The following is a 25,559-nucleotide window of genomic DNA, read 5'->3' on the forward strand; positions in this document are numbered from 1 at the left end:
TTTAGTACTGCATTTATAAATTGCAGACCAAGTCGTGTTCTTGTTTGGAGGAGAATAGTTTCATTAAAAATTGTGTTTTGTTATAAAGAAATGGTTGCCGCACGAACCACAGTTATTTTTCTAATCGTCTGAATCTTGAATACCCAAGTGTTTAATTTTGAAAGGAAGTTTGTTTGGGGTGCTATTCAATAGATGGCGACACATTTCATTAGCATCAATCACCATTTCTGGAAATGAAATTATGTATTTTAGCATGACAGATGTGTCAATTGTATGTATTATTTCAGACAGATAGATATATGTACATTGTTCCATTGTAGTAATACGTCACCAAGTATTCTTATAATTCTCACATTTCAATTATAATAGTGGCAATTTTTGCGATGTTTAAATTTGTGTGATGGGCCATATTTGTCTTCTGGTAATTAGTTGATTAATACTCTCGTTATTTCTCGTATTTAAATATCACCACAGTGAATACATTTTCATCTGTGGCTTAAAAATGACAGTATACAAAAATACAGACAAGCTAATTCAGTAAAACAGAATTATATAATTCATCTGTTGAAAACACCCATTTTTCGGCCTTGACAGTTGTACTGATAACATTTGTCATTACTAACAGTGACTAAATTAGCCAATATTCTGTTTGAGTGTAGAATGTTAGTTTCCAGAAACAAAGGTAACATTGCACGATAGGTTATTACTTTTTAAAAATTATGATTTTTAAACAGAGTAATGTAATCTGCAAATATTGTACCTAATGTGTTTTGAAAATATTCTATCAAATTGTGCTACATTTAGTTATAAACTAAACCCTATTTGTGTAAAAGTGTAGGAAAATTGTATTAAGTACCTCTTTTGAGATTCAAATTCAAAACGCTTGACGTTTATTTAATACAGTGAAAAATTATTGTAAGACTTGGTATGTAATTCATTAAGATGGAGTGAAACGTATGCTGTGAATGAACTATTCTTATTTAAGGAAAGGCAGTTTCTACTGAAACAGCTAGTGATTGTCACTACATTTAAAAACAAATTATAGATTAAATAATAATAGTTTACCATACAGTTTAAATTCCATTTATACTAGCCACCGCTGAAGCGACAAGTCATCAGGTGACGTAAACTTGTTTTGGAATTTCGCGCAAAGCTACTCTTGGTTACTCTTTTACCAACGAATACTGGGATTGACCGTCACATTATAATGCCCCACAGCTGAAAGGGCTAGCATGTTTGGTGCGACGGGGATTCGAGCCTGCGACCCTCAGATTACGAGTCGAAGGCCTTAACCCACCTGGCCAGGCCGGGCCTGTTATGTTAGCATTATAAAGTTTGTGATAGAGGTCTGTAACTCAAACAAGGATGTTGGTACCACAACTGTTTTATAGATCCAGCTATGTTCGTAAGTACCCTTTATTAGAACAGCAAAGCATTTTGGTCTTATTACTTTTGAAAGCGTACTTAATTTAACACTCAACACTACTTTTAATTCCAGAAAAAAAAAGTTCATAGTTCACGAACAAGAGCAGAACCGTGATTTTATCCTGGGAATCTGGAATTCCAGCATTTTTCTGTACTGTTCAAGTCTGATGGACCAGACACTGCAAACTGTTAACTGTTTTGGCAGCATTTGCAGATGAAGAAAGAATATTGGATCGGATGTCTACTGTATGCTGCTGTTAATTAGTCCGTTTGGAAACAAATTTAACTCGTGTTAAAGATGCTAAAGAAAGGTGCTAGTTGTCAAAAAATGTCCCACAAGAATGTGTTATATAAATATTGCCTCATAAGAAAAAGCTCAGAGTTTTGCCAGAAATATAAGATATAGGTATCATTAACATATGAAAGAGCAAAGCTGTGTAAGAAGAGATAGAGTTTGATGATTTTTCTGATAAAAGCAGAATACTCATCAGCTTCGATTCTCAATTACTCGAATCTAGTATTTAAAAAAGCAAAATAATTATTCTGTCACAAAGGAGAGTGGAGTAAATTCAGCCTTAGTTCAACCTTTGTCTAAGTTTAATGCAAGTTACATTTCTGCAGTTTGTTCTCGTAAAACTAATATTATTTGGCTTGAAGTTTGTTGGCAAAATTCTTGTAAGCTCAACTGCTATGATTAACTGTCTTTAAAAGTGTCAAAGTATTGCGACTTGTGCTATTCAGGGACTATTGTTACAAGTGCCATTCACTTTTATTATATAAACTGCTGGCCAAAATCTTAAGGCCAATGAATATAAAGAAAAAATATGCATTTTGCATTGTTAGACTCAACCACTTATTTGAGTAGAGCTTCTAAAGATAAAAGTAAGAAAAGGGAAAATAAAAATAAAAACTTTTTTAGCATTCAATAGGGAAAATGTGAACACTACGAAGTTAGCCTAAATACTAGCTAGTCAAAAGTTTAAGACCATACAGAAACGAAGCCTTAATCGGTAAACACGTAACGAAATTTAGTCATTTCTGTTCAAGCATTAGCATTGTCAACATCTCCCACTGACATCTCCTGTGTTACATTTGGTAAAACATGGCTGGTGAGATTGGGCATAGCAAAACTTCTGTTGCAAATTTCTTACAAGACCTGAGGGATACGGAACAATAATTTCAAGTGGTCGGCCCAAGAAACTTTCGCCGGCGTTGAGCAGGAGGATTCGACGGATTGTCCGGCAAGAAACAGCCGATCGTCGAACCAGATTAAGGCCCTTATGGACGCAGAATGCAGCTCAAAAACAATAAGAAAGCAACTACGAGAGAAAGGCTTTAAAAACCGATAACGTCTTCAAAGGCCACGCCTCCTTCCACACCACGAAGGTTAAACTTTGCTGAGAAGCACCAAACATGGGATGTAGAAAAGTGGAAGAAGGTTTTGTTCTCTGATGAGAAAAAAATCTAACCTGGATGGTCCAGATGGCTTCCAACGTTACTGGCACGATAAGGATATCCCACCGGAGGCATTTCCTACACGATACAGTGGAGGAGGTTCCATCATGATCTGGGGTGCTTTCTCTTTCATGGAACAATGGAGCTTCAGGTTATACAGGGGCGTCAAACAGCAGCTGGCTACATTGTCATGTTGGAGAGAGCACACTTATTGACTGAAGGCCCTCGCTTGTGTGGAAATGACTGGATCTTTCAGCAGGACAACGATGCAATCCACAATGCCCGCAGGACAAAGGACTTTTTCATGGCGAATAACGTGATTCTTTTGGACCATCCAGCATGTTCGCCCGAACTGAACCCCATTGAAAAATGTTTGGGGGTGGATGACAAGGGAAGTCTATAGAAATGGACGTCAATTCTAAACAGTGAAGCCATCTTCACTACGTGGAATAACATTCCAACCAGATTTCTGCAAACGCTTATATCGACCGTGCTAAAGCGAATGTTTGAAGTTGTTTGCAATGACGGCCATGCAACTCACTACTGAGACCTCTTGTTTGGCATTTCCTACCCTGTTTAGGACTTCTTTTTGGTAAAGTCTTAAACTTTCGACCAGCTAGTATTTAGGCTAGCTTCAGTGGAGGCGCCAGGATATTTTCGTTCGTGGGGGCTGAGGTAAACTGTGGAGGGGCTTCCCAAAATGCCATCAATATGAAGTATAGATTGTAAATTATAATAATATAAATACCAAGGTACATTTCACAAAGGTGTGCTATTTTGAACTGCGTTTTCAATGCAGTTTTCATTGGAAACTCATACAGTCAAACATCGATATAAGGCGCTAGTTGGGGTCCAAAAAATTCGACCGCGTTATATCTGATTGCGTCTTATACCGATTTGATTATATATTTTTTTGACCCTCGGGGTGAGCGATAATGCAAAATTTACGCGTTTTGTAGTGAAATAAAGAAAAACAAACAAAACTACTTACACCAATGATATAGCATTTTTTTATTTATTAAACTCAATTTTAAGACTGAAATTAAATGTAAAAAGCAGAATTCTAAAGAAGTTTATCGAATTCATTACTTTGATGGGGGCTGATATTCTAAAAGTAGTTCCGTCAGAGCAATCATGTGATCGTTTTTACGATTAGACGCTGATTAAAATTAGTTCAATTTTAAAAGTTAATACATATAGTAATTAATTTTGATAATTTATTTACTAATTATTAAAATCTAAGTACAAACTGAAGTCAAATAATTACCAGATAAAAAAATGTCATGGCAAAGTTTAAAATACGAATTCAGTACTGAAACAAAAACGGATTTTTCAAAAAATTTAATAACAATAAAATATAGTAAGCACATAAAACAAGTTGAAATGCACAAATTTATAGTTACTCAGTAGTCTTCTTTCTTTCAAAACCTCCACAAATGTCTGTTGTCTTCCTCCTTGGTTCCGCATCCTCTTTGCAGTTCTCATTAGGTTCTGGATCTGTAGTATCTTGCAAATTCCTAGATTGTGGTGTTCTGCCCAATATAGAAGTTGTTCTGTGTACTGTACTGCCTGAGTTGAGGTGATGCAATTCCCGAGTTCTTCTGGAATGGGGCATCTTCTTCTTCTTCATCTGGAGTGGTAAAATCTGTGGGTGCTGCCGCTGGGTTCTTTATTGTTTTCTGGATCTCTTCATTTGTGAGGGATGGCTGGGTAACTGGTGCTACTTCGTCAATCTCGGCCCACTGCTTCACAAGGGTTGTCAATCCTGGTAGTCTACAAACTTCCTTTCTGCCTCTGCTACTTCTTCTGCTGTAAATCCATGGAAAATGTCATCTTTTTCTTCTATTGGTTCTGGTTGTGGTTCTGGCGCTGCTTCTTTGAGTCCTTTATTCCAACAATTGATGATGGTGCTCTGGCTTATCTTGTTCCATGCTATGCTGCTCATGTAGATGGCGTCCTTGATGGTCATCTTCTTCAAGAGCTTTGGTACGTTGCTGATATCATCGACTATGGCCTTGACCAGTTGAGCTCTGTATTCTTTCTTGAAGCTGGCGATGATCCCTTGGTCAAGTGGTTGAATCTTGCTGGTGGTGTTTTTGGGTAAGTAGAGTACGGTAATCTTTCCATCTCTGCTGGTGAGATTCTCTGCCGGCGGGTGTGCTGGGCAATTATCCAATAGTAGTACGGCCTTCTCTTCTTTCTTCTGTGTTCTGAGGTGCTTCCTGACCGCTGGGACGAATTCCTGATGAAACCATTCTTCAAAGATTGTTGCTGTCATCCATGCGTTTTTGCTGCTGTTGTAGTCAAGTGGTAGTGTCTTCATGTTGAGGTGATGGAAACATCTTGGTTGTCGAAACTTGCCAATGAGTAGTGGTCGAATCTTGTGGGTGCCGCCCAGTTACAGGTGAAAAGTAAAGTTGCTCTGTCTTTGACTTGCTTGTATCCTGATGTCTGGGTCTCTGTCCGAAGTGCGAATGTCCCATCTGGCATAGCCTTGTAGTAAAGTGCTGTCTCATCACAATTGTAGATCTGGTTCAGTTCCAAGTTATTCTCCTTGATGTAATCCTGTAGTTGAGGGATGAATTCCACTGCTGCTTCTATATCTGCCGACTTTGCCTCTCTACAAATCTTTATCTGGTTGATGCCGTGCCGCTCCTTGAATCTCTGTAGTCCATCCATGGGTGGGCTGCCAATCTTCTTTCTGGTATAGTTGCTGGTAGGTCTTCTCTGCCTTTGCAAGGACCATGGGTCCTGATATGGGAATGTTGTCTGCTCGAAGTCTCACAAACCAATCATAAACTTCCATGTCCACTGCTGGGTCTGCTGCTGTCTTGGCTTTCTTCCTCTGTGGTCCTGTCATTCTGTCTACCTGGTTGCAGAATTCTCTCAGTTGATCTTCATTCTTCAGCCAACCTCGAAGTGTAGACTCTGGAACTCCTATTTCTTTCATAATCTTGGTCCTTGCTTCCCCGTTCTGAATTCGCTGCACAATCTGTATCTTCTCTTGTACTGTGTAAGCATTCCTTTTGGTGCCTCTCTTCTCCATGGGTATAAATACGCTGTATGTTGAAAAAATATGAAAATCGCAGTCTGTCGCCACCGGATGGTCACTATCCCATTCACTCACGATAAAATTGATTCGGTCGACGAAATTCTGCCTACGAGCTGGCGTTGCAAGACCTTTCAGTTATTCGGCGATAATAGAATAAAAGGGAATAGCTGACGTCACAGATTTCCAAGAAACTATTTCGTCTGAAAGCTTCTGGGGAGCGAGCTGTTTCTTAGAAATTTATATGGTTTCAACATTGACGCTATCGTTTGCAGCACTTCATGCCACTGTCACTGGTGCATGAGTGTATATGACTCATCCTTCGTCATCCATCCGTCGATCAAGGATGACTTGTGGTTTTAATGAAAATAAAGTTTTGATACTTCTTGCCTACGCACTGAGAGCTATCCTATGACTGGCAGATTATGTACTTTACTGCAGTTGACAGCGCCAGGAATTATTACATGCAGGCCGGGGTTTGATCACAATATGCAGTGTGAAAACCATACAAAAAGATTGAAGTGGATTTGGTTTTTGATTTTTGATCACATTAACCGGCTGATTACATTAAGCAGTGGTAATATTAAGCAGCGGCCTCTGTAGAAACCCCAAAAAATTTGGGGCCTAAGACCCCATCGCGCCCAACTGATTATCGCGCTTTATCGATGCGTTTTATATCGATGTTTACCTGTACTCTGATTAATAATTCATTATTACAAATTAGAAATCTGTTTATGAAAATATGCGTATATGTAAAAGAGGAAGCTCACCTAAATTCCACCCAAGGTAATACATAATAATAAAGAAAATCAAGATTAGCTTAGATTGAACATTTAATATACCATTAAGAGTAAAGCTACAAATCAAAAGAAATATAACATAAAGACATAGCTTACATAGGAGAAACGAATTATCCCATGTGAAGTTAATACACTCTGAAGAAAAATAAGGTCACTATCAGGCTAACTATCTTTCATCATGTTGTGTTTATAGTCAATATTACTTCAAAACAATGCGCCTGTTCTGGTGATTGGCAGCAAATGTGTCTATAACAGCATAAATCTCGAGTTGTTTTGCCCTCCTGGTGGAGTTTAGTGATATGACAGCAAAGTTGCTGGTGTGGTTGTTACCACTGCTGTGGCGCAAGTATGTCTTGAGAAGCTTCAAACATGAGAAACTTCTCTCACAGGCAGCTGTAGTGACAGGCAGGGTCGCAGCGATGCATACAAGTTTGTGGAGATCCATGAAGGTATGCTTGTATGGCTCCAATGATATGGATACTTCCTTCCCCTTGTCTTTCTTCCTGGAAATTAGCTGGTTCAATTGGTGGACCTCCACTGCGAGGTCATTCTCTGCCACACCATAGTTTGCTGCCATTCCTAAGAGTGCTTGCTTGTCCAGAAATGTGGAATGTTTGGGGTTCAATGCAGTTGCACCCATCAGAACACTGCAGCCATCAAAGGAGAATCTTCTATTCATCTCGTTGATCATCCTGTCTATGATGGCATAGAAGGTGTGTCTTCTGGCATCTGGTGTTGGTTCATCTCTTTGGCCAGCACTAGATGTGATTATGAATTCGTCCAGGTGTCTGGGAGCAGATCGCTGTCCACCTTGATGCACCGTCTCAGTGCATATTCCCATATTCCTCAGCAGACTCTTCCAAGTCTTTCCATGCTGCTTCAGTTCTCATTTCTGAGAGACCAGAGATGACAGATTGTATTAGGTTTCTTCATAAGTTCACATTATTCATACAGGTCAAACTGTGATTGTGATAATGTTTTTATTATCATAAGTGCAACAAGCACCTGTTACAATAATGTAACTACTACATCACATTAAATTAGGTACTTCTAAATAGCCCAACAACAATTTCAAAATTCATTCTACAATTGTTTAGAAATATTATTTGGTCAGTTAACATGTAAGGTTATTATCTAATTATAAGTATAACATTAATTGGATTGTAAGTCACAATTTTAAGTGTATGTCACAATCATCAGTACAATTTTGGATGGCTGATACACAATGCAAAATGATCTCACAGAGGACACAACACCAGCTAAATGCTTCATAGTTTTGACCTATGCACAATACACTTATACATGCATGCTATGTTTTACTTTTCAATAAAAGATAAATGAAATTAATGGGTAAATTCCCGTGAAACCTTTGATTTATCAAGTAAAATCCCTGATGATCAACGTGGATGTCTAATCCTCGTCAAAGCTCAAGATAGAATGGTATTACACAGGGAGTAGTAATACAGTGCATGAGTTTCAGTGCATTCAGTACGTTGCTATGGGACGCATGACACAAACTTCTGTTTTAATGAAGACGTTGAATTCTACAGACCTATGTCTCTTTGATGTTAATTGTTAAGCAACAACAACGATTTTTTTCTATATTTTATGAATATATGTAGGTAACAATATTGGGAGGCTGAGGGGGGCTTGGCTCATTTTTGAGGGGCTCAAGCCCCCCCTGGTGCCGCCACTGGCTAATTTCATAGTGTTCACATTTTCTCTATTAAATGCTAAAAAAGGTTTTTTATTTTTATTTTCTCTTTTCTTATTTTCATCTTTTTAAGCTCTACTGAAATAAGTTGTTGAGTCCAACAACACAAAATGCATATTTTTTTCTCTATGTTCATTGGCCAGCAGTGTACTTTAGTTAGGTTTGGTTATTATTATTCACTGCGGCTGGTGTTTGTCGACATATAAATTGGGATGCACCTCCTTTTGTTGACCTGGAAGGGTCAGGTACTTCTTGTTCTGTCTGTACTTGTTAGTCTACACTTGAATATTCTTCTGATTATAACATGGGACGAGAGTAAATGCAACAGCATAATCACATTCGACACGAGGTACATACTTTCTGTTTGTTCGTTAATGCGTAAAAGTCGCACACATCGTGAACAATTCTGGTTGCATTTCACATATTTTTCTTTAATTTAATTACTATGAGAGCGTTGTATATTAAGTACTCTTTTAAACCGATTTAAATACTTAAGATAAATATAGATGGTATCAATTTATATTTTAATTTTAACATAGAAATTAATTGGCGAGAGATGCATGCAGTTAATTTCATAACGTACACAAAAACGATGAAATTTACAAAATTTTTATGCCAGTTTTTCGAAAAGTAATTTAGAGAACTACGAGTTTATCAAGAAATATTTGTGTAGAAAGACTGATCATGTGCAACTTAATACTCGGTAAGCTGCTGTAAGTACTGCATTCTGTATTGCTTTTAGGTTTTTAATGTGTGTCTATTCTGCATTTGTCCAAGCTGGGCGTGAGTTTTCTAGGACTGGATAGATGAATGCTTTATATATTTTGAGTATATTGTTAGCTAAATATTCCAGGAGTTTTTCCTGTCTAGATACCTTGCATAGTTCATGTGTTACTAAACTTGCGCTTTTATATTATGTATAACCCTGCCCCCTAATGGCACAGTGGTATGTTTTAGGACTTATACTGCTAGAAATCGGGTTTCGATAACCGTAGTGGGCAGAGCACAGATAGACTTTTGTATATCTTTGTGCTTAATAAACAATAACTTTTAGCCCACATTAACTTATGATCGTTGGTCAGGCCAAAGAATTCAGATGATGTTGTCGTGTACCATTCATGTAGAATTTATTGGTATTTTTTAGTTGATTTTAAGGAACATTTATTTTCGACAGCATTCCACTACTCTAATTTTGGTCGTAGATTGGGAGCAGCTATTGCTGGAATCGGTTCTCTCTTCCAAATGGCAATATTTTCTGCACAATGCGAACTTATGTCTTCTAGGGGCATATTATTAACATATCTGATGAATACAATTGGACTAATTATTCCTCCTTGAAGGACATCTACCTCAACAATGAAATACTTCAAATATATCCCCTCTGCAATTTGTATCTTCCAGAAAAGTGGATACACAACGAATAATACCGCTGGGTAGTTTTATTCTGAAACTGAGACCATTGTGCCTTGCAGTACTAAATGTTTTCTTGAGATCATGTGAGAGTGGGTTGTATTGTTTTAAAAACAATGTACTATGAATTTGGTTAATTTAACAAGATGATCTCTTATTTGAATTTTCTGACCCGTTTTGAATTTTCGGTAATTTTGATGTGACTTATAGATAAGTAGAAAGTCTTGCTCATGGCTGATTCTAGAGCTGTGTTTAAACAGCTGATCAGACTGATTCAACGGCAACTATTCAGCTTTTCAACAGGCTTTCCTCTTTTAAAGATCATTATTGTTTTTTTGCTTCAAGAAAGTGGGAGGTATCCAGAACTTAATAAGTTAAAAAGAACCGTTAAGTGGTCAAACAATCTTCGAGTACTTGTTTTGAGGAGTATGGCTAGGATGTTATCCTCTCCTGGAAGTTTTTTTTTTTTTTTGTAGCATTTATAGATTGTATCAATTCTAAGTTTTATTACCTGGCGAGTTGTGTGGTCGTTTTCATTGTTTTCTGTGTTATGTTCCTTTGTTAGGAAGGAAGATTTGTAAATATATCCGAGTTTTGTAATATCTGCTGGTAAACTTGTCTATAGAAGTGTGTCTTTATGTCTATATCTATCTGTTTTAAATGTGTTTTGTGAGTGTTGTTTAAACGCTTCTGCCTTATCCTTGTTTGTACATGTTAGTGTGTTGTTTATTACAAGTACAGGGCATGTTTATGCTGTTTTTCCGCTGTTTGTAAACCATTTTATCTGTGATCAAATTAATTGGGATCTGTTGATTTATCTAGTATTGATCCCATTGTTCTTTTTTTATTTGTTCTTACTGTGTTGATTTTGGTTCGTTCGCTCACCGTCGGGATTTCGGTCTTAAAGACCAGGGAAGTCAGATAATTGTAACCTCTTCTTTTCCCTGTGAGATGCTATCTATTTCTGTTGAATATTAATTTCAGTTTAAACGAGGGTAAGAATATCTCGCACTTATTCCGACTATGTAGGCCATCTACATTTATATTCATGGTTACAACATATTTTCTCTTAATTCGTTATTGCACTGTCCTACACATCGCGAACACTTCACATATGTTATCACATTTAATTAGTATTAGGTCACGTATTACAATTTATTCCGACGAGACAAATTTTTTTCGTAACGTGTTACAATTTCGAATGGCTTGAAACTGAGTTAAATGCTAATTTAGATTTAGAAGTTAAATAAACTTAAATGTCTCTCTAGTTTATGACACTTGCCAACAAGATTGATGCAGTTTTCTTTCTTAACACAAATATATGTTAATGTACAAATAATAACACAATTTACGATAACAGTTATTACAAAGTTATTGCAAATAATTCTCTATCGATTTGTTTTTGTTTTGTTTTGTTTTTTGAATTTCGCACAAAGCTACTCAAGGGCTATCTGTGCTAGCTGTCCCTAATTTAGCAGTGTAAAACTAGAGGGAAGGCAGCTAGTCATCACCACCCACCGCCAACTCTTGGGCTACTCTTTTACCAACGAATAGTGGGATTGATTGTCACATAATAACGCCCCCACGGCTGAAAGGGCGAGCATGTTTGGCGCGAAGGGGATGCGAACCCACGACCCTCAGATTACATGTCGCTCACCTTAACACGCTTAGCCATGCCGGGCCTGAGACACGGGGAAATCGACATGTCCTATTGGATTACTTGTTTAGCGTATGAAATCCCTCATTTACGATTTCCCTAACACTCCTTGTTAGTTGACTGTTGTAGCTGATCACTTACTACATTGACGCTAGCCCTGATGGTAACTATTGAAACTAGAAGGTTGTAGTAACTAATAATACAGACCTGACTTTTCATTGTGCCAAAAAAAAAATTTCGGGTTTTGTGTTTTTCACTCTTTACGTATGAAGCAATAATTAATATTCTTTAAAGCTATTTACAAAGCAGCGATTTTCAAAACAGTTTTTCGCGAAACACCTCATATTTATTTTATTTTTATTTTACTCCTTCAGACTACAATGTGATCCAAGATCTGTAAGCTGTTGCTTCCTTTCAGTACTTGTGCAATATTTCCAAGACCACCAGGGTTGAATTAAAGGCAAGGCAACTACTCAGGGACACCGAGGAGTTAAAAATTTAAAAATAAAATTTGATGAAAGTGATAATAACCAAAGATATAAATAGATATAGAAAAACAAAAATAGGCCTCTCTTTTTCTTTTCTTTTTACAAAAGATTAAAACTGTTCAAGTCTATAGATGTCATGGGTTTTGGGGGTTGATATTTTTAATAATATTATACCACTTTTTAGTTTTCCTTTCTTTACCCCATTTAGATCTCTTTAAAATAAATTCTCTGAAATTTGGACGAAATAGATTATATGGATAGTTACATATCATACCAAAAGTATAAAAGACCCCTTAAAGGAATCCTTGTCATAGGCCTCCATTTTCTTCGTTCGGCCCTTCAGACCATTTGAAAGGAGCCCATGAACCACTTGCGGTTTGTGGACCGTAAATTAAGAAATTCTAATACAGGATATACATGTGAATTAGTGGACCATAAATTAAGAAACTCTGTAATACAGGACATACATGTGAATTAGTGGACCATAAATTAAGAAACTCTGTAATACAGGACATACATGTGAATTATTTATGATAATCAACTTTTTGTTTTCATGTATGATGAAACGCAAACCACAAAAAATAGGAATAATATAATAACAAATCTTGTATATTTTTTCCGTAATTGTTTGTGAGTAATACATTTCATATATCAAATTATATGGCATTTTCTTAAACGAAGAGATAGAGGCCAGTTTATACTGCCCTCAAGAATCACCAGTGCCTTAACGCGGCACTGATAATTATGGATGTTTTGTTGATTTCTTTAAGTCATTTGTTTTAGTTGGTTGCTTATCTTTCCTCTTTTATATTCAATGAAATAATTATTTTGGTATACCTTATATTTATTTCGGAAGTGTGAACCTTTCTTTTTTTTCGTCATTCTTCAAGTGTCTATCAATCAAGCAAGTGACGTTGATACAGTGTTTACGTAGTCGAACGGAGTCGCATACGTCTTTCAGAAGAACTGCTATTGCCGATACGATGACAAAAATAATACGTTGTAACTGTGTAATCCAATTACGGAATGGGGTGGAGTAACAGGACCAGTGGATGCTGTGTTTCGCTGGAGTATTGGAGTCGTATATTTCTTCAAGGAAAGCTGTTTCTACCGACACAATGACTAAAATAATAAGTTGTCAAAGTGTAGTCCATTACTGCATGGGGAGGAATGACTGGACCAGTAGATGATGTATTTCGCTGGAGTAATGGAGCCGCATACGTCTTCTAGGGAGATTGCAGTAAGAAGTACGAGGATTGTTCGTTTATTTTTTAATTTCACGCAAAGCTACTCGAGGGATATCTTCGCTAGCCGTCCCTAATTTAGCAGTGTAAAACTAGAGGGAAGGCAGCTAGTCATCACCACCCACCGCCAACTCTTGGGCTACTCTTTTACCAACGAATAGTACGATCGATCGTCACATTATAACGCTCCCACAGTTGAAAGGGCGAGCATGTGTGGTGTGATGGAAATTCAAACACGCGACCCTCAGATTACGAGTCAAACGCCTTAAATCACCTGGCCATGTCGAGCCAAAATTATGAATAGTGACGTATTTACAATCATACATCTGTTTTGATATCGATGATTGTTTAAGCTGAATGTTTATTTTGAAATGAACATAACTTAAACTGTTAAATCTTATTGCGATATTTCTGCTTATCCACTAAAATTGTACGAGATTCTCGAATCTAAAAAAGTCAACAATAGTGTATCGTCTATATTGTTGTGAAAACTGAAATTTTCTAGAAACTCCTCACACCTATAAATATAACTAATTCGACACACATAGAAACAATATATGTTATTAATTTTCTACAGTTGGTATATTCTAAACCTCGAAAATCACAATTGTAATTAATGCTTATCAATCGGGAACTTCAAATATTTGACCAGAACGTTTGTAAATTTCGAATATTAGAAAGCATTTAACTTCAGTGGTGGTGAACTCGACGTGCGAAGAACGCAGGTACAGCAAGCTTGTACTTAGTTGAGTAAATTTTAGTTACATCAACTTGAAATTAATTCGCTTATCGTGAACCATCGATAAGGTAGCAAAGAAGTTCCACACCAGAGAGAAGACTCAACAGCGTGTGTGAAGTTGTAAAACTTTTAGCGATAGAGAAGGCCTGGCATGGCCACACGTGTTAAGGCGTGCGACTCCTAATCTGAGGGTCGTAGGTTCGCATCCCCGTCGCGCCAAACATGCTTGCCCTACCAGTCTGGGGTCGTTACAATGTGACGGTCAATCCATAATGGAGTAATAACGCCTTTATACTTAAGCAACATTCGACTCTTCATTCAAGACTGTTTTTTCAGTTTTAACTATATTCTTTTTCTGCAAAGTAAATTTAACCAATAAGAGTAAATTGAAGTTAAGCACAAAACTGCTTAATGGATTATCTATTCATTGTCCACCATGGGTATCTAAATCTGCTGTTTAGCATTTTAAGTTCGCAAACATACCGCTATGTTACTGGAAGGCATTAGGTAAAATAAAATTATCTAAAATATACATTTTGTGACTATGAGAAATCTAAAGTGTTCATTTTAAATCAACTTTGTTAAAAAGCAGAAAAATTAAAAAACTGAAGTGGTGTTTTGGTCACTTTAAAATACTGCACCCTCCATAATTGTGTTTATGTACATGCTCATGCAAATACAGTTATGTATAATTTACTCAATACGACAGCACATCATAAATGATACCATCTTACCTCACTTTTCCTTACTGGAATTTTCAACCAGAATGGCACACATACGGACGTGGACAAATCAACCCTTGATATTTAGGTGTAACTGTGCCTTATTTTGAACTACTGACGGAAAATAGCCAACCATCATTTCATGCCACCAGAAAAATTTTGACCAGCTTTTTTAAACCCAGTAAGGGGATTAACTGTTACTTTAATTATGCATCTACAGCTGAAAATGTTTAGTCTTTACTTCTCATTTATCTCTAACTACCAGGTCACTTTCGGCCCAGAGAGAGTCAGTACACAAAAGAGGCTCCCATTGTTGCAGCGGTATGTCTACTGACTCACACTGGTAGAAACCGGATATCGATACTCGTAGTGAGAAGAGCAAGAGAACCGGTTGTGCAGCTTTGTGCCTGATCCCAAACAAACGTACAAAACGTCAAAGAAATATGGAGTGTAATAATTATAAAGAACTTTTAATGAAATTAAACTAATTATGTAACACGGAGTCAAGTTAATTTGAAAGTTGTATGTATAAAATTGAATATATATAATAATTGAAATGAGCTACAGAATCTTTGCAATAGATATATATTAAAAAGCGAAAAAGTAGTTAATGTTTTAAATCAGTACAACAAAGAGCTGAAATCTATAATTATTACATTCCGTTCAATTATCATTTAAGTACTCTCATTGTCAATGATATTTTCAGATGTATTCCCAGTAATATCGCATGTGGTTTAGTCAGCGTAGAATGTTTAAGTCAAACCGAAATACATATATTAAAACCATAATACAAGGTAATCATAATAGTTATGACTAAAAACATTTCAATCATTATAACTAGTAAGCTTAGTTTACTTTGAGCATGAAAAGTAATACTTAGAATATGCTAGAATATATCAAAACGAAAAACAACATATCATCAAAATATATCAAGTTATCCCATAAGTAATGTCCAAAAATTTAATACAGAAAGTGCATCATAATTTCTGTCTTTCTAGAATACTTTAGTGACCAAAATATGTAGTAGGATGTGTGTAAAAACGTTCAGACAAATAAAAGAAACTAACCCAACTCCACTTTTTCAGATCATTAATCAAATAAACCCTTATGACGATGGATGTGTCTGAGGAGCACATTAAGCATATAATGCTTTGCGAGTTTAAAAAATGCAATAGTGCAGCAGAAACTACACGAAACATTCAAGGTGTTTATGATGTGGAGTCTCTCAATGAAAGAAAATGTTGAAGGTGGTTTCAGAAGTTCAGATCAGATGACTATAGCTTAAGTGATGCACCAAGTTCAGGTCGTCCTGTTGAGTTTAATGATGACTTTCTGCTGGCTGCACATGATGAAGATTATGCTGTAACAGTTGAAGAACTAGCACAAAAGCTTAATTCAACCCATTTAACAATTCACCGTCATCTGCAACAGCTTGGAAAGGTGTCAAAACTTGAAAAATGGGTTCCCATGATTTGACAGAAGCCAACCTTAAAGCAAGAGTAGACATTTCCACTTCTCTGCACTCTCGTGAACGTAACTCACCTTTCTTAAACAGGTTAGTGACTGGAGGTGAAAAATGGATATATTATAAAAATGTTAAGCGCCGCAGACAATGACTCAGTGCAGGTAAACTGGCTAAAGCATAGCCCAAAATAGACTACCACCCTAGGAAAGTCTTGCTGAGCGTTTAGTGGGATATTGTTGGTGTGATCCACTTTAAGTTGCTGCCACTCAATATAACAATTACATCAGTCTTCTATTTTCAACAGTTAGAGCTCTTGAATGTTGCACTAAAAGAAAAGAGGCCTGCTTTGATCAATCGTTAAGGTATTGTGCTGTACCAAAATAATGCACGACTTATACAGCAAGGATCACACCTGCATAGATTGAAGAGCAAGATTGGGAAAAACTTCCACATCCTCCTTATTCTCCAGACTTTGCCTCATCTGATTATCATCTATTCCAAAGTTTGCAGAACTATCTTGATGGAAAAGAGCTTGGAACACATAAAGATGTTCAAACTACCCTCTCTACATTCTTTTCCTCCAAACCCCAATAATTTTATAGAAGTGATATTCAGAAGCTTGTGAATCGTTGGCAGGAAGTAATTATTAATAATGGAGCATATATTATTGATTAAATAATATTAAAATAATTTGAAATTATTTCCCCTTTTTCTGAACTTAAAATCAGACATTACTTACGGGATGACCTGATGATATAGGTTTAACTAACTGTAGGAGTGTTTCATTGTCATTTGATTAGTTTATAGTTGAAAGGAGGTGTACTTGTTGATTCCATATAAAATAAAAACAGTTTCCACGTTTGTTATTAAAGCAAACTAAACTTCTTTGTTTACTAGTTAATATGAACTTTGACCAGATGTCGCTTACTTTGCTTCTTTGGTGTAAGAAAATGTAAGACTATGTTGCTAGAGTATCATAACGTATGTAACTCATTTTTGATCTCATTATATGTATTGATAGAGAGTGAGAAATTTAAAAAAATCCACTTCAAAAACATGGAAACTTAATGTTTCAAATATTATATAAGTGTTTCACTCTTTTGTGTTTGTATCACATGTAGTTAAGATGTATTTATTTCAAAATTATTGAGTTTTCAGAATTCTCAGTTTGGAAGCAGAAATTGGCTCAAATGACGCTAATTTTACCTGATTTGAAAGCACGCAAGGTGCTAATTAGTAGTTAACTGATTTCCTTGCAGAGAAGATAGCACGTGATGTCTGGAAATAAAAAGCTATTTTTATCTTGTAGAACAGAAAAAAAAGATTCTGGGACACTGCGCACTTGAGCTGAACTACAAAAGGCAGGCTTTTATGTGAAATTTGTTTGATGTGAAAGTCTGGGTTTATTAATGTATTTTGTTTTATGAAGGTAAAGCTGAGATAGATTCTATAAGACAGAATTAAAGAACGTGTGTTTCATCTGAAACGTTGGTTGACTTATCTGTTCAGAGTTTTTTTGAAATTTCACTTTTATCTTCACTCTTGATAACTTTTCATATTTTAATTCAGTACTTGCATGTTGTTACATTAACATGATAATCTTATTAGACTGGTTTAGATTAACTGGAATTTCGACAAGTGTAGAAAGGAATGACGTTTTGTAACTTACTTCATATTTGAATTTTAGATTCCGTTATGCTTTATTTCAAGAGTAACGTGTCATTTCTTTTATCTTTACGTACTGTTGTTTTCTATTAAAGTTGGGGATTTTTAGTTTAACATACAGTAAAGTACATCAAACTGATAAAAGCTTTTAAGTGAAGACTTGACATTAATCTTATTTATTCGATATGCATTGCTAGACATTTGCCATCGTTTTGTTTTTCTTATTATATATATTTTTTTTTGTGTGAGAGTAAATAAACATCTGTGTACTTGTATTTCTCCTAGTGCCTAGGATATTCTAGAAGAAAGGCTGGACACCATGAGATGTTTGTAATATGCTGATCGCATGTTCGAATCTTGATCACAGAATATGCTCGTTTTTTTCAGTCGTGAGGACAACGTTCTGCTGTGATGATCAAACATTTTGTTCGTTTTTAACAGAATAGCTTATTCGTTGACAGTGAGTGGTATTGAGTAGCTACTTTCGCTAAGTTTTATAATTTCCAAAACTATGGGTGGTCACGCTCAGATAGCTCTAGTCCAACTTTACGAAATTTAGTAAATCGGAAACCAACTTACTGGTCAGCTACAGAGAGAGATGAGCTTAAACTAAATATTGTCTTTTCGAGCAACTTCGTTGATGGGTTGGAGGCAAGATTTCCCTGTGAATGTTTACACATATTTGTGTAATATTGTACACGAATGTAAAAGACCAACTAAACGATCCGATATTATAACATTCATATCAGAATAGTAACCATTCTTACTGGAGATCCGACAGAATAAATATTCTATACTTTATCTGAATTCCAGACGTGACTTAGTTGAAGTAAAGAGACAGAAACAAATAATCTTTGTGTGCACAGAACGCTAGACAACATAGCAGCACTATCTACATATTGATAGCATTGTACCAGAATAAAATATGAAGATATAAGAGAACCTTGTTTATGCTGAAAGAATCAACAATATGTAGTTATTGTTGCCATAGAGATAACAGAGTTCTAGATGTGTCTCTAGAACATCACAAACCCATACATTCCTTGATTTGTTGAAGCCAGATGTTCTTCTTTGATTTTTCCACCGGATTATATGTTTGTTTTTAACTTACGTTTCACCACCGAAGTTATTTTAATAGTCAGTCATTTGTTGAAGCTTCCATAGTTACAAATACTTTGAATAATTTTCAACCTAGAAAAAGTATTAAACACTAATTTCTTTCTTTTTAATTTATTGTTTCTTTCATTACAAGTATTATGTAACGTCACAAGGTTATTTATTACAGTTACGTTAAGTGGACATTTCAGTGCAACTTGTGAGTATTACACTTATTTTTTTATTTTATTATAATTTTGAAATATTTCTTGTTTTTTCTCGTTGCATTACTTTTGTTCTCTCTTTGGTGTTTTGTCTACAAATGTAAAGAGGCTTTAATACGACAAAGCAATATTTTTCCTGTGATTTCTTATTTTCAGTATCATATTTTATATTCATACGTGATACTTTTAGCACCACTAAAACTTTGTCAAATGTTAGTCGTTAATCCCGGTTCACGCAAACAAGTTTCCTATTGGTAGTGTTGGACATATCAAACCGACCTACACCAATTTTAAGAATGGTTTGTGACTTAGCATTCTAAATAATTTACATAGTTTTAAAATTATAATTAACATAAGTGAACGTTAAGTTGTACAACAAATATCTCACCAGAGAATCTTTCAGATGAAAGGGGGGACCTTAATGAGTAAAATATTACTGGTAATATGAATCGATTCAGATAGACAGTAATTATTCAAGTAATATTATCCACTCATTCAGTTAATAATTAAATATTTTTACTGAAGTTCATCAAGTGAAAATGTTGTGCATTCAGTTTTTTTTTGCTTTCTTAATTTTGTTGGGTAAAACCTTTATCTGTAAAGACATAACATTACGCTTAAAAGATCATTCTCTTCTCATGATTTTGTTCGTAAATAAGAACTCAATTTCAAGAAATATATAAGCCATAATTACTGCACAGTGAAAATAAAGTGGTACTAGTCTATTAACTAAACCAATTGCTCATGCTTATATATACTTTAGAATATTCCTTATTCCCGATATTCCAATTTAGGCATTATGAATGTTTTCCCATCTACTGGCACAAGTTGGTTTCAGCATTTCAGCAATCTAAGTTATTTTATTTTAAAGTGTTTTTAACTAAATTTAGTTTATAAAAGACAGCGTGCAATTCTTCTATCTTTACCGTGGCATGTTTACCTGACAAGGCTAAAACAAGTAATGCTTTCCTTTCTACAAAATTGAGAGACAAAAATTCTATTTACGCATATTTCAAGAATTTGCTTCATGTAACCTTCAAGGGACCATTAGTTATAAATCAAGTGATTATTCTTTCACATTTTATAAGGCCAACATATTTACTGATTAACATTATAGAACACACCTTACAATAATTATGTGAAATCGCAGACTTGACAGGCATACGGAAACCTTTAGTATCAAAAATTCAAGATACAGAACAATAAACATCTTAGGTTATAAAATACTTTATTGGCTTTCATACAGCCTTCATACATTATGTTTGTATTATCATATTTTTAAAATTTTCAGTATAGTATATAAACGAAAACGTTAGTGTACAATTCTCGTATTTCTCTGAGTTCTTCATATTTTACAATAAAAACGTTTCATCCTTACTTTCAATATCATTAACTGTGTGTATTCTACAACAATTAGGGAAAAGTTTGGAAAAGATAATTCAGAAAATATAAATTACACTTATCTTTATATTTCACATATAAAATTCATGTTTCATCAAGTATGCTATCATTAATATATGTAAGCAAAGAGTATAGACTTAAATATCATACAGATACTGAAACATTTAGCAACTAAACTTCAATACTGAAAGGTCTATCGATAAAACTTCAAACATGATTTCATGTAGGCCACAACCTTTACAGTAAGATTACAAAACATACATGTATACTATTTTATTGTAAATTTCAACTTTTGGTATTCACCATATTTATTGTTCCAACGATAGAGTGACGTAGCTTCACAGTATTTAACACATTACATACCTACGTGAGAATAATATAATTCTTAGAGTTACAATCTTGGTCATTATATATCAGCTGAAATGCATTAGTTCTTGTTTCATTATTATCAAATATTGCACGACAATAGAACAGGTTGATTACAAAGTTGAAGTCATTAACTACCATATGACTAATGAACATAAGTCACTAGGATAGTCTTACTGAATAAAAAGAACATAAAAACTGTACGCCAACTGAAATGTGGCAGATTTGTATGAAAGTTACTTTAATCTTGGCAATCCAGTATTTTATAATTCATAAATCATTCAGTTTTTGTTATTCTTAAATATTAAAGGGTATCAAACAGTAAGCAGAATTTGCCCTTGGACAAATATGAAGAATACAAGGCTGTGAGTGAGTGTTTTCTTATAGCAAAGTCACATCGGTATATCTGCTGAGCCCACCGAGGGGAATCGAACCCCTGATTATAGCGTTATAAATCTGTAGACTTACTGCTGGACTAACGGATTAGCGAAGAACACATGGTAAACTGTAGGATGGACGATACTGAATTATTTTGTGTTTAAACAATTACGTTCTGCAGAAGATAGGCTATGTATAGATCTTGTTAAGTTATATTTGTAAACAACAGCACTTTTAAGCAACAAATATGTGATTTATAGATCGAAAAATAAAATAATAACTTAAAATGGAAAATAACTTCATAATCTACCCTCAAATTTCGAGAATGTCACGAATGTACATTTACCTTTCCTATCATTATATAAAGTGGAAGACTATATAAATTCGCTTGCTACTGACATTTAAGTTCAGTGACTTACAAAACCTGTTTATAAGTTAGTCTTGCATACAACTTGTATCATAAGAAGCAAAAAGATTTTAATATTTTGCCAACTTTTACTTATTTTTTTAAAGCTTCAAGAGAAGAATGTATTCACATTATTTGTGATAAATCTTGGACAAAGTCGTCTTTTCCTGACTTCAACTTTTGTTAATAAATGTTTTAGTGTATGAGATACCTTAGATGTATCTTAGTTTTCTTAAATTTATTTATGATACCAGATTACACTGTGGTTAAACACGTTAGTTTTAAGCTGTAGAGGATGGGATTAACGTCAATTATCAGTGGACAATCAATTTAACTAGGGATTTAAAGTATGTGATATGTTTGTAAAGATTCTAAAAAAACAGAAAATTTGATCATGTTAGCTCAAATCACTTTGGGAAATGATCCTTATGTTTTGTTTACGGTGATTTATTCTGTTTGACTGACATCATGTTAGAACAAGTTCATGCCTCTTGTGTTATTACATAAGGTTGTAGGTTAGTATTTTATACACTAAGATGTTTTCATAAACAATATATTAGTAAAACAATTTTCCATGTAATACTATCTCTCCATGGAGCCATAGAAAAACAACACATCTTGTAACACCATCCACCTTTGTAAAATACATGTAATACAGTTAAAAATATAAATGAAAATTATAAACATAACTTGAAACAAAGTCGAATTCTATATGCAATCCTAAGAAAAAATATGGTAACCCTGTTTTATTATATAAATACCATATTCCTATAGATATAAAGGTAATACAGTTAAATATTTAAATGAAAACTATAAAAATAACCTGAGGCGAGTGGAAGTACACATACAGTCCTAAGAAAGTTCAGGAACACAGTCGACCTATAGAAACCTCTCTGCATTTGTAAAACACACACAGTACACCTAATAAAACCATATGCTTATAGAATTTCATTAAAATCTTGTAATTATTGTACCACCTGCTTATAGAAATACTGTCAGCCTTTGTAAAAGGTATGAAATATGTAAGTAAAAAAGTACAAAATAATCATCAACACCAGTAAGATGAAATATTTTGTCCAGATCTCACTCATTTACTGTTCTACACATTAAAAATAATACTCAGAATATGATTGTTAGAGGTTTGAAGCTTAATGTTCTTAACTTTCTTATTAATAAATCTTATACACCAGTAGATAATTTGGAACTTCTTCTCAGGTTAATATGAGAAAAATCTCTCATTAATATTTTCTTGGTCCACGTAGAAATTGGTATACACTCTGAAAGACTATTATTTTTGGTCTCATATTTGTAGCAACATTTTCCTTCAAAAAAGTACGTCTCCTTATTATTCCTTAGCAATACAGCATTTATGGGATTACTAATTCCTCCCCAAGCTGAAATTGGCTTACATTTTGTGAGATCATCGTGGTAATAACAAAAACCTTTGAAGAAATATGTGACTTCATCAGTCCATTGAAATACAGCATCTGGAGGCTTGAAACTACTCGCTCCCCATAAGGCTATTGCTTTACATTTAGATATCTTGTTATGTTTGTCTTCATACTGGAAATAACACCCGCTTCTGAAGAAGTATGTGATACCATTACTCCAGCGAAATACAGCATCAACTGGTCCAGTCATATTACCCCAAGCAGTAATCGAAGTGCATTTCGATATCTTATTAGCTTTATCTTCGTAGCGGTGGTAACAGTCGTTTTTAAAGAAGTATGTAACTCCATTACTCCAGCGAAACACGGCATCAACTGGTCCAGTCATTCCTCCCCACTCTGTAACTGCTACGCATTTTGATATTTCATCAGTTTTGTCCTCATATCTGTAATAACAATCGCCCTTGAAAAAATATGTTACTCCATTTTTCCATCGAAATACAGCATCCACTGGTCCAGTTAGCCCACCCCAAGCAGATAATTGTCTGCAATTTGAAATCTCGTCCGTTTTGTCTTCGTAGCGGAAATAACAAGAACCTTTGAAGATATATGTGACTCCATTTGACCATTTAAAAATTGCATCAATTGATGGAAACAAGGACTGCAATATTTCCATTCCATTCGAATTCAGTTCTTTTTTATCAGTTTCAGTCGCTTGATAGGTAGAGATTTGAAAAACGGCGAATAAAAAAAAAGTCCACATTCCTCTTAAAAAGAACCTAAATTATAATTAAAATATTTTACAAAATGAATAAAAGACAAAAAGTGATCGAAACAAATGTTTTGACTTCAAAATCAGTAAGTACTTAATGCATAGTTAAGAAATTATGACAACAGGTGTAAAAATAAGGACGTTATAAATAATATATGTGTGTGCGTGTGTGTGTGTACTCCATAGAGAAACTTTAAAAACATTAATTTTTTCTCTTCGATTTTTGAGGCCCGGCATGACTACGTAGTTAGGGCGCTCGACTTCTAATCTGAGAGTTGCTGGGTTGAATCCCCACCACACCAAACATGATCGCCCTTTCAGCTGTGAGACACTATTATGTAACAGTGAATCCCACTGTTCATTGGCATATGAATACTCCAAGAGTTGGCGGTAGGCAGTGATGACTACCTTCGTTCCCACTAGTCTTACATTATTAAATCAGGGACGGAAAAAGGTAAATTGCGCTCCTTGTTTGTTGTAATTTGATATGTAAATATTACGTTTAATAATAACGAGCTTTGTCGTTCACTAAATGATGAAAAATGTTCTCAACAATAATTTCCAACAAGTATTCAGATACACGTTAAAACTCTTATTACGTATATACCTGTTACAAATCAAACACTTGGTAAATATAAGATCCTTCAAGATTTGCATTATAAAAACTGCACAAAACTGAGTTCTAAATCCCTTAAATCCCATTATGTAGCCTGTAGCAATAACCACTTATACTAAAACTCTCCACTCCTAGTTTCCTTACAGTTTTAAATTGCATATACAGAAAAATAGGTAATGCTACAGTCAAGTTCTATACTTTCTGTACAAGGGAATAACTACAACGAATTATTAGAGGAAGTAGTAATAAATACACAGTTCGTGTTGTAAACATAACATATATTTCGTTTAGACACTGCCATAATATATATATAATACCAGAATTCTTGATCTAAAGTTTTCTGGACATAGAAAATTTTAAACATGTCTTACTGTACTAATTACATACTCGAAGATTAAAGAAGTACATATAACATTAAATAACCCTGAAAATGAGAGGATATTCGTACAAGTATCATAAACAAATGTAGTCTAGGCCTACCTATATAGCTTATGCAATGATTTATCCTTTGTCGGTGCTTTGGACTTTACACTAATGGCTTTATATGTTTATTTCACAGCAGTTTTTCTCTTTAAATAACAATGCAGTTCACTCTTAACGCATCACAATGATACCACGATATAAAATAAGGCATATGGCGGATGTCACGAATGCGCAGGTGCGTGTTACTTCTCGATTGATTACACTGGTCAACAATTTTTTTCGAAATCTCAGTTGCATAAGATTTTTTTACTCATTCTTACCCTTTGTGACCTGCTAAATTCAAATATGAAAACGGTTCAGCTCTACATGCTCTAGTTTTAATGCAATTTTAAGTTTTTCATTCTAGCCTTTTGTGGTCAAATTAACACATTGATGTCTCCTTGTAGCCATGATCAGATCTGAAACAAAATCTAAACAATTTTAATATCTCTGTTGATAACAAGCCGGACGCTTTCTGTTATATTTGTGGATGCTTCACGCTTATTCGTCAAAGGCGTAATATAACGTCGTTTGTGAGGCGTGCTTATAAAGCGTACTTTGGACTTGCTCTTGGTGACCAAGACAAGAAATGGGCCCCACATATTGTGTGTCATAACT

General features: G+C 34.9%; 1 protein-coding gene across 2 annotated transcripts in view; it reads right to left on the reverse strand.

Annotated features, from left to right (window-relative positions):
* Nucleotides 1-20,363: 20,363 nt before the first annotated feature.
* LOC143256096 (uncharacterized) overlaps nucleotides 20,364-25,559 on the reverse strand; it is a 39,169-nt gene continuing 33,973 nt past the window's right edge. The window contains exons 1-2 of one of the 2 annotated variants that reach the window (XM_076512838.1): nucleotides 24,960-25,145; nucleotides 20,364-23,870 (exon numbers count right to left, since the gene is read on the reverse strand). In XM_076512838.1, coding sequence (XP_076368953.1) covers nucleotides 22,883-23,854 — 972 coding nt within the window. In that variant the 5' untranslated portion in view covers nucleotides 23,855-23,870; nucleotides 24,960-25,145 and the 3' untranslated portion in view covers nucleotides 20,364-22,882. Of the gene's footprint in view, nucleotides 23,871-24,959; nucleotides 25,146-25,559 lie in introns of those variants that run through there. The other variant, XM_076512839.1, reaches the window with a different exon arrangement.

Source organism: Tachypleus tridentatus, chromosome 7 (genome assembly GCF_004210375.1).
Source record: "Tachypleus tridentatus isolate NWPU-2018 chromosome 7, ASM421037v1, whole genome shotgun sequence".
Lineage (NCBI taxonomy): Eukaryota > Metazoa > Arthropoda > Merostomata > Xiphosura > Limulidae > Tachypleus > Tachypleus tridentatus.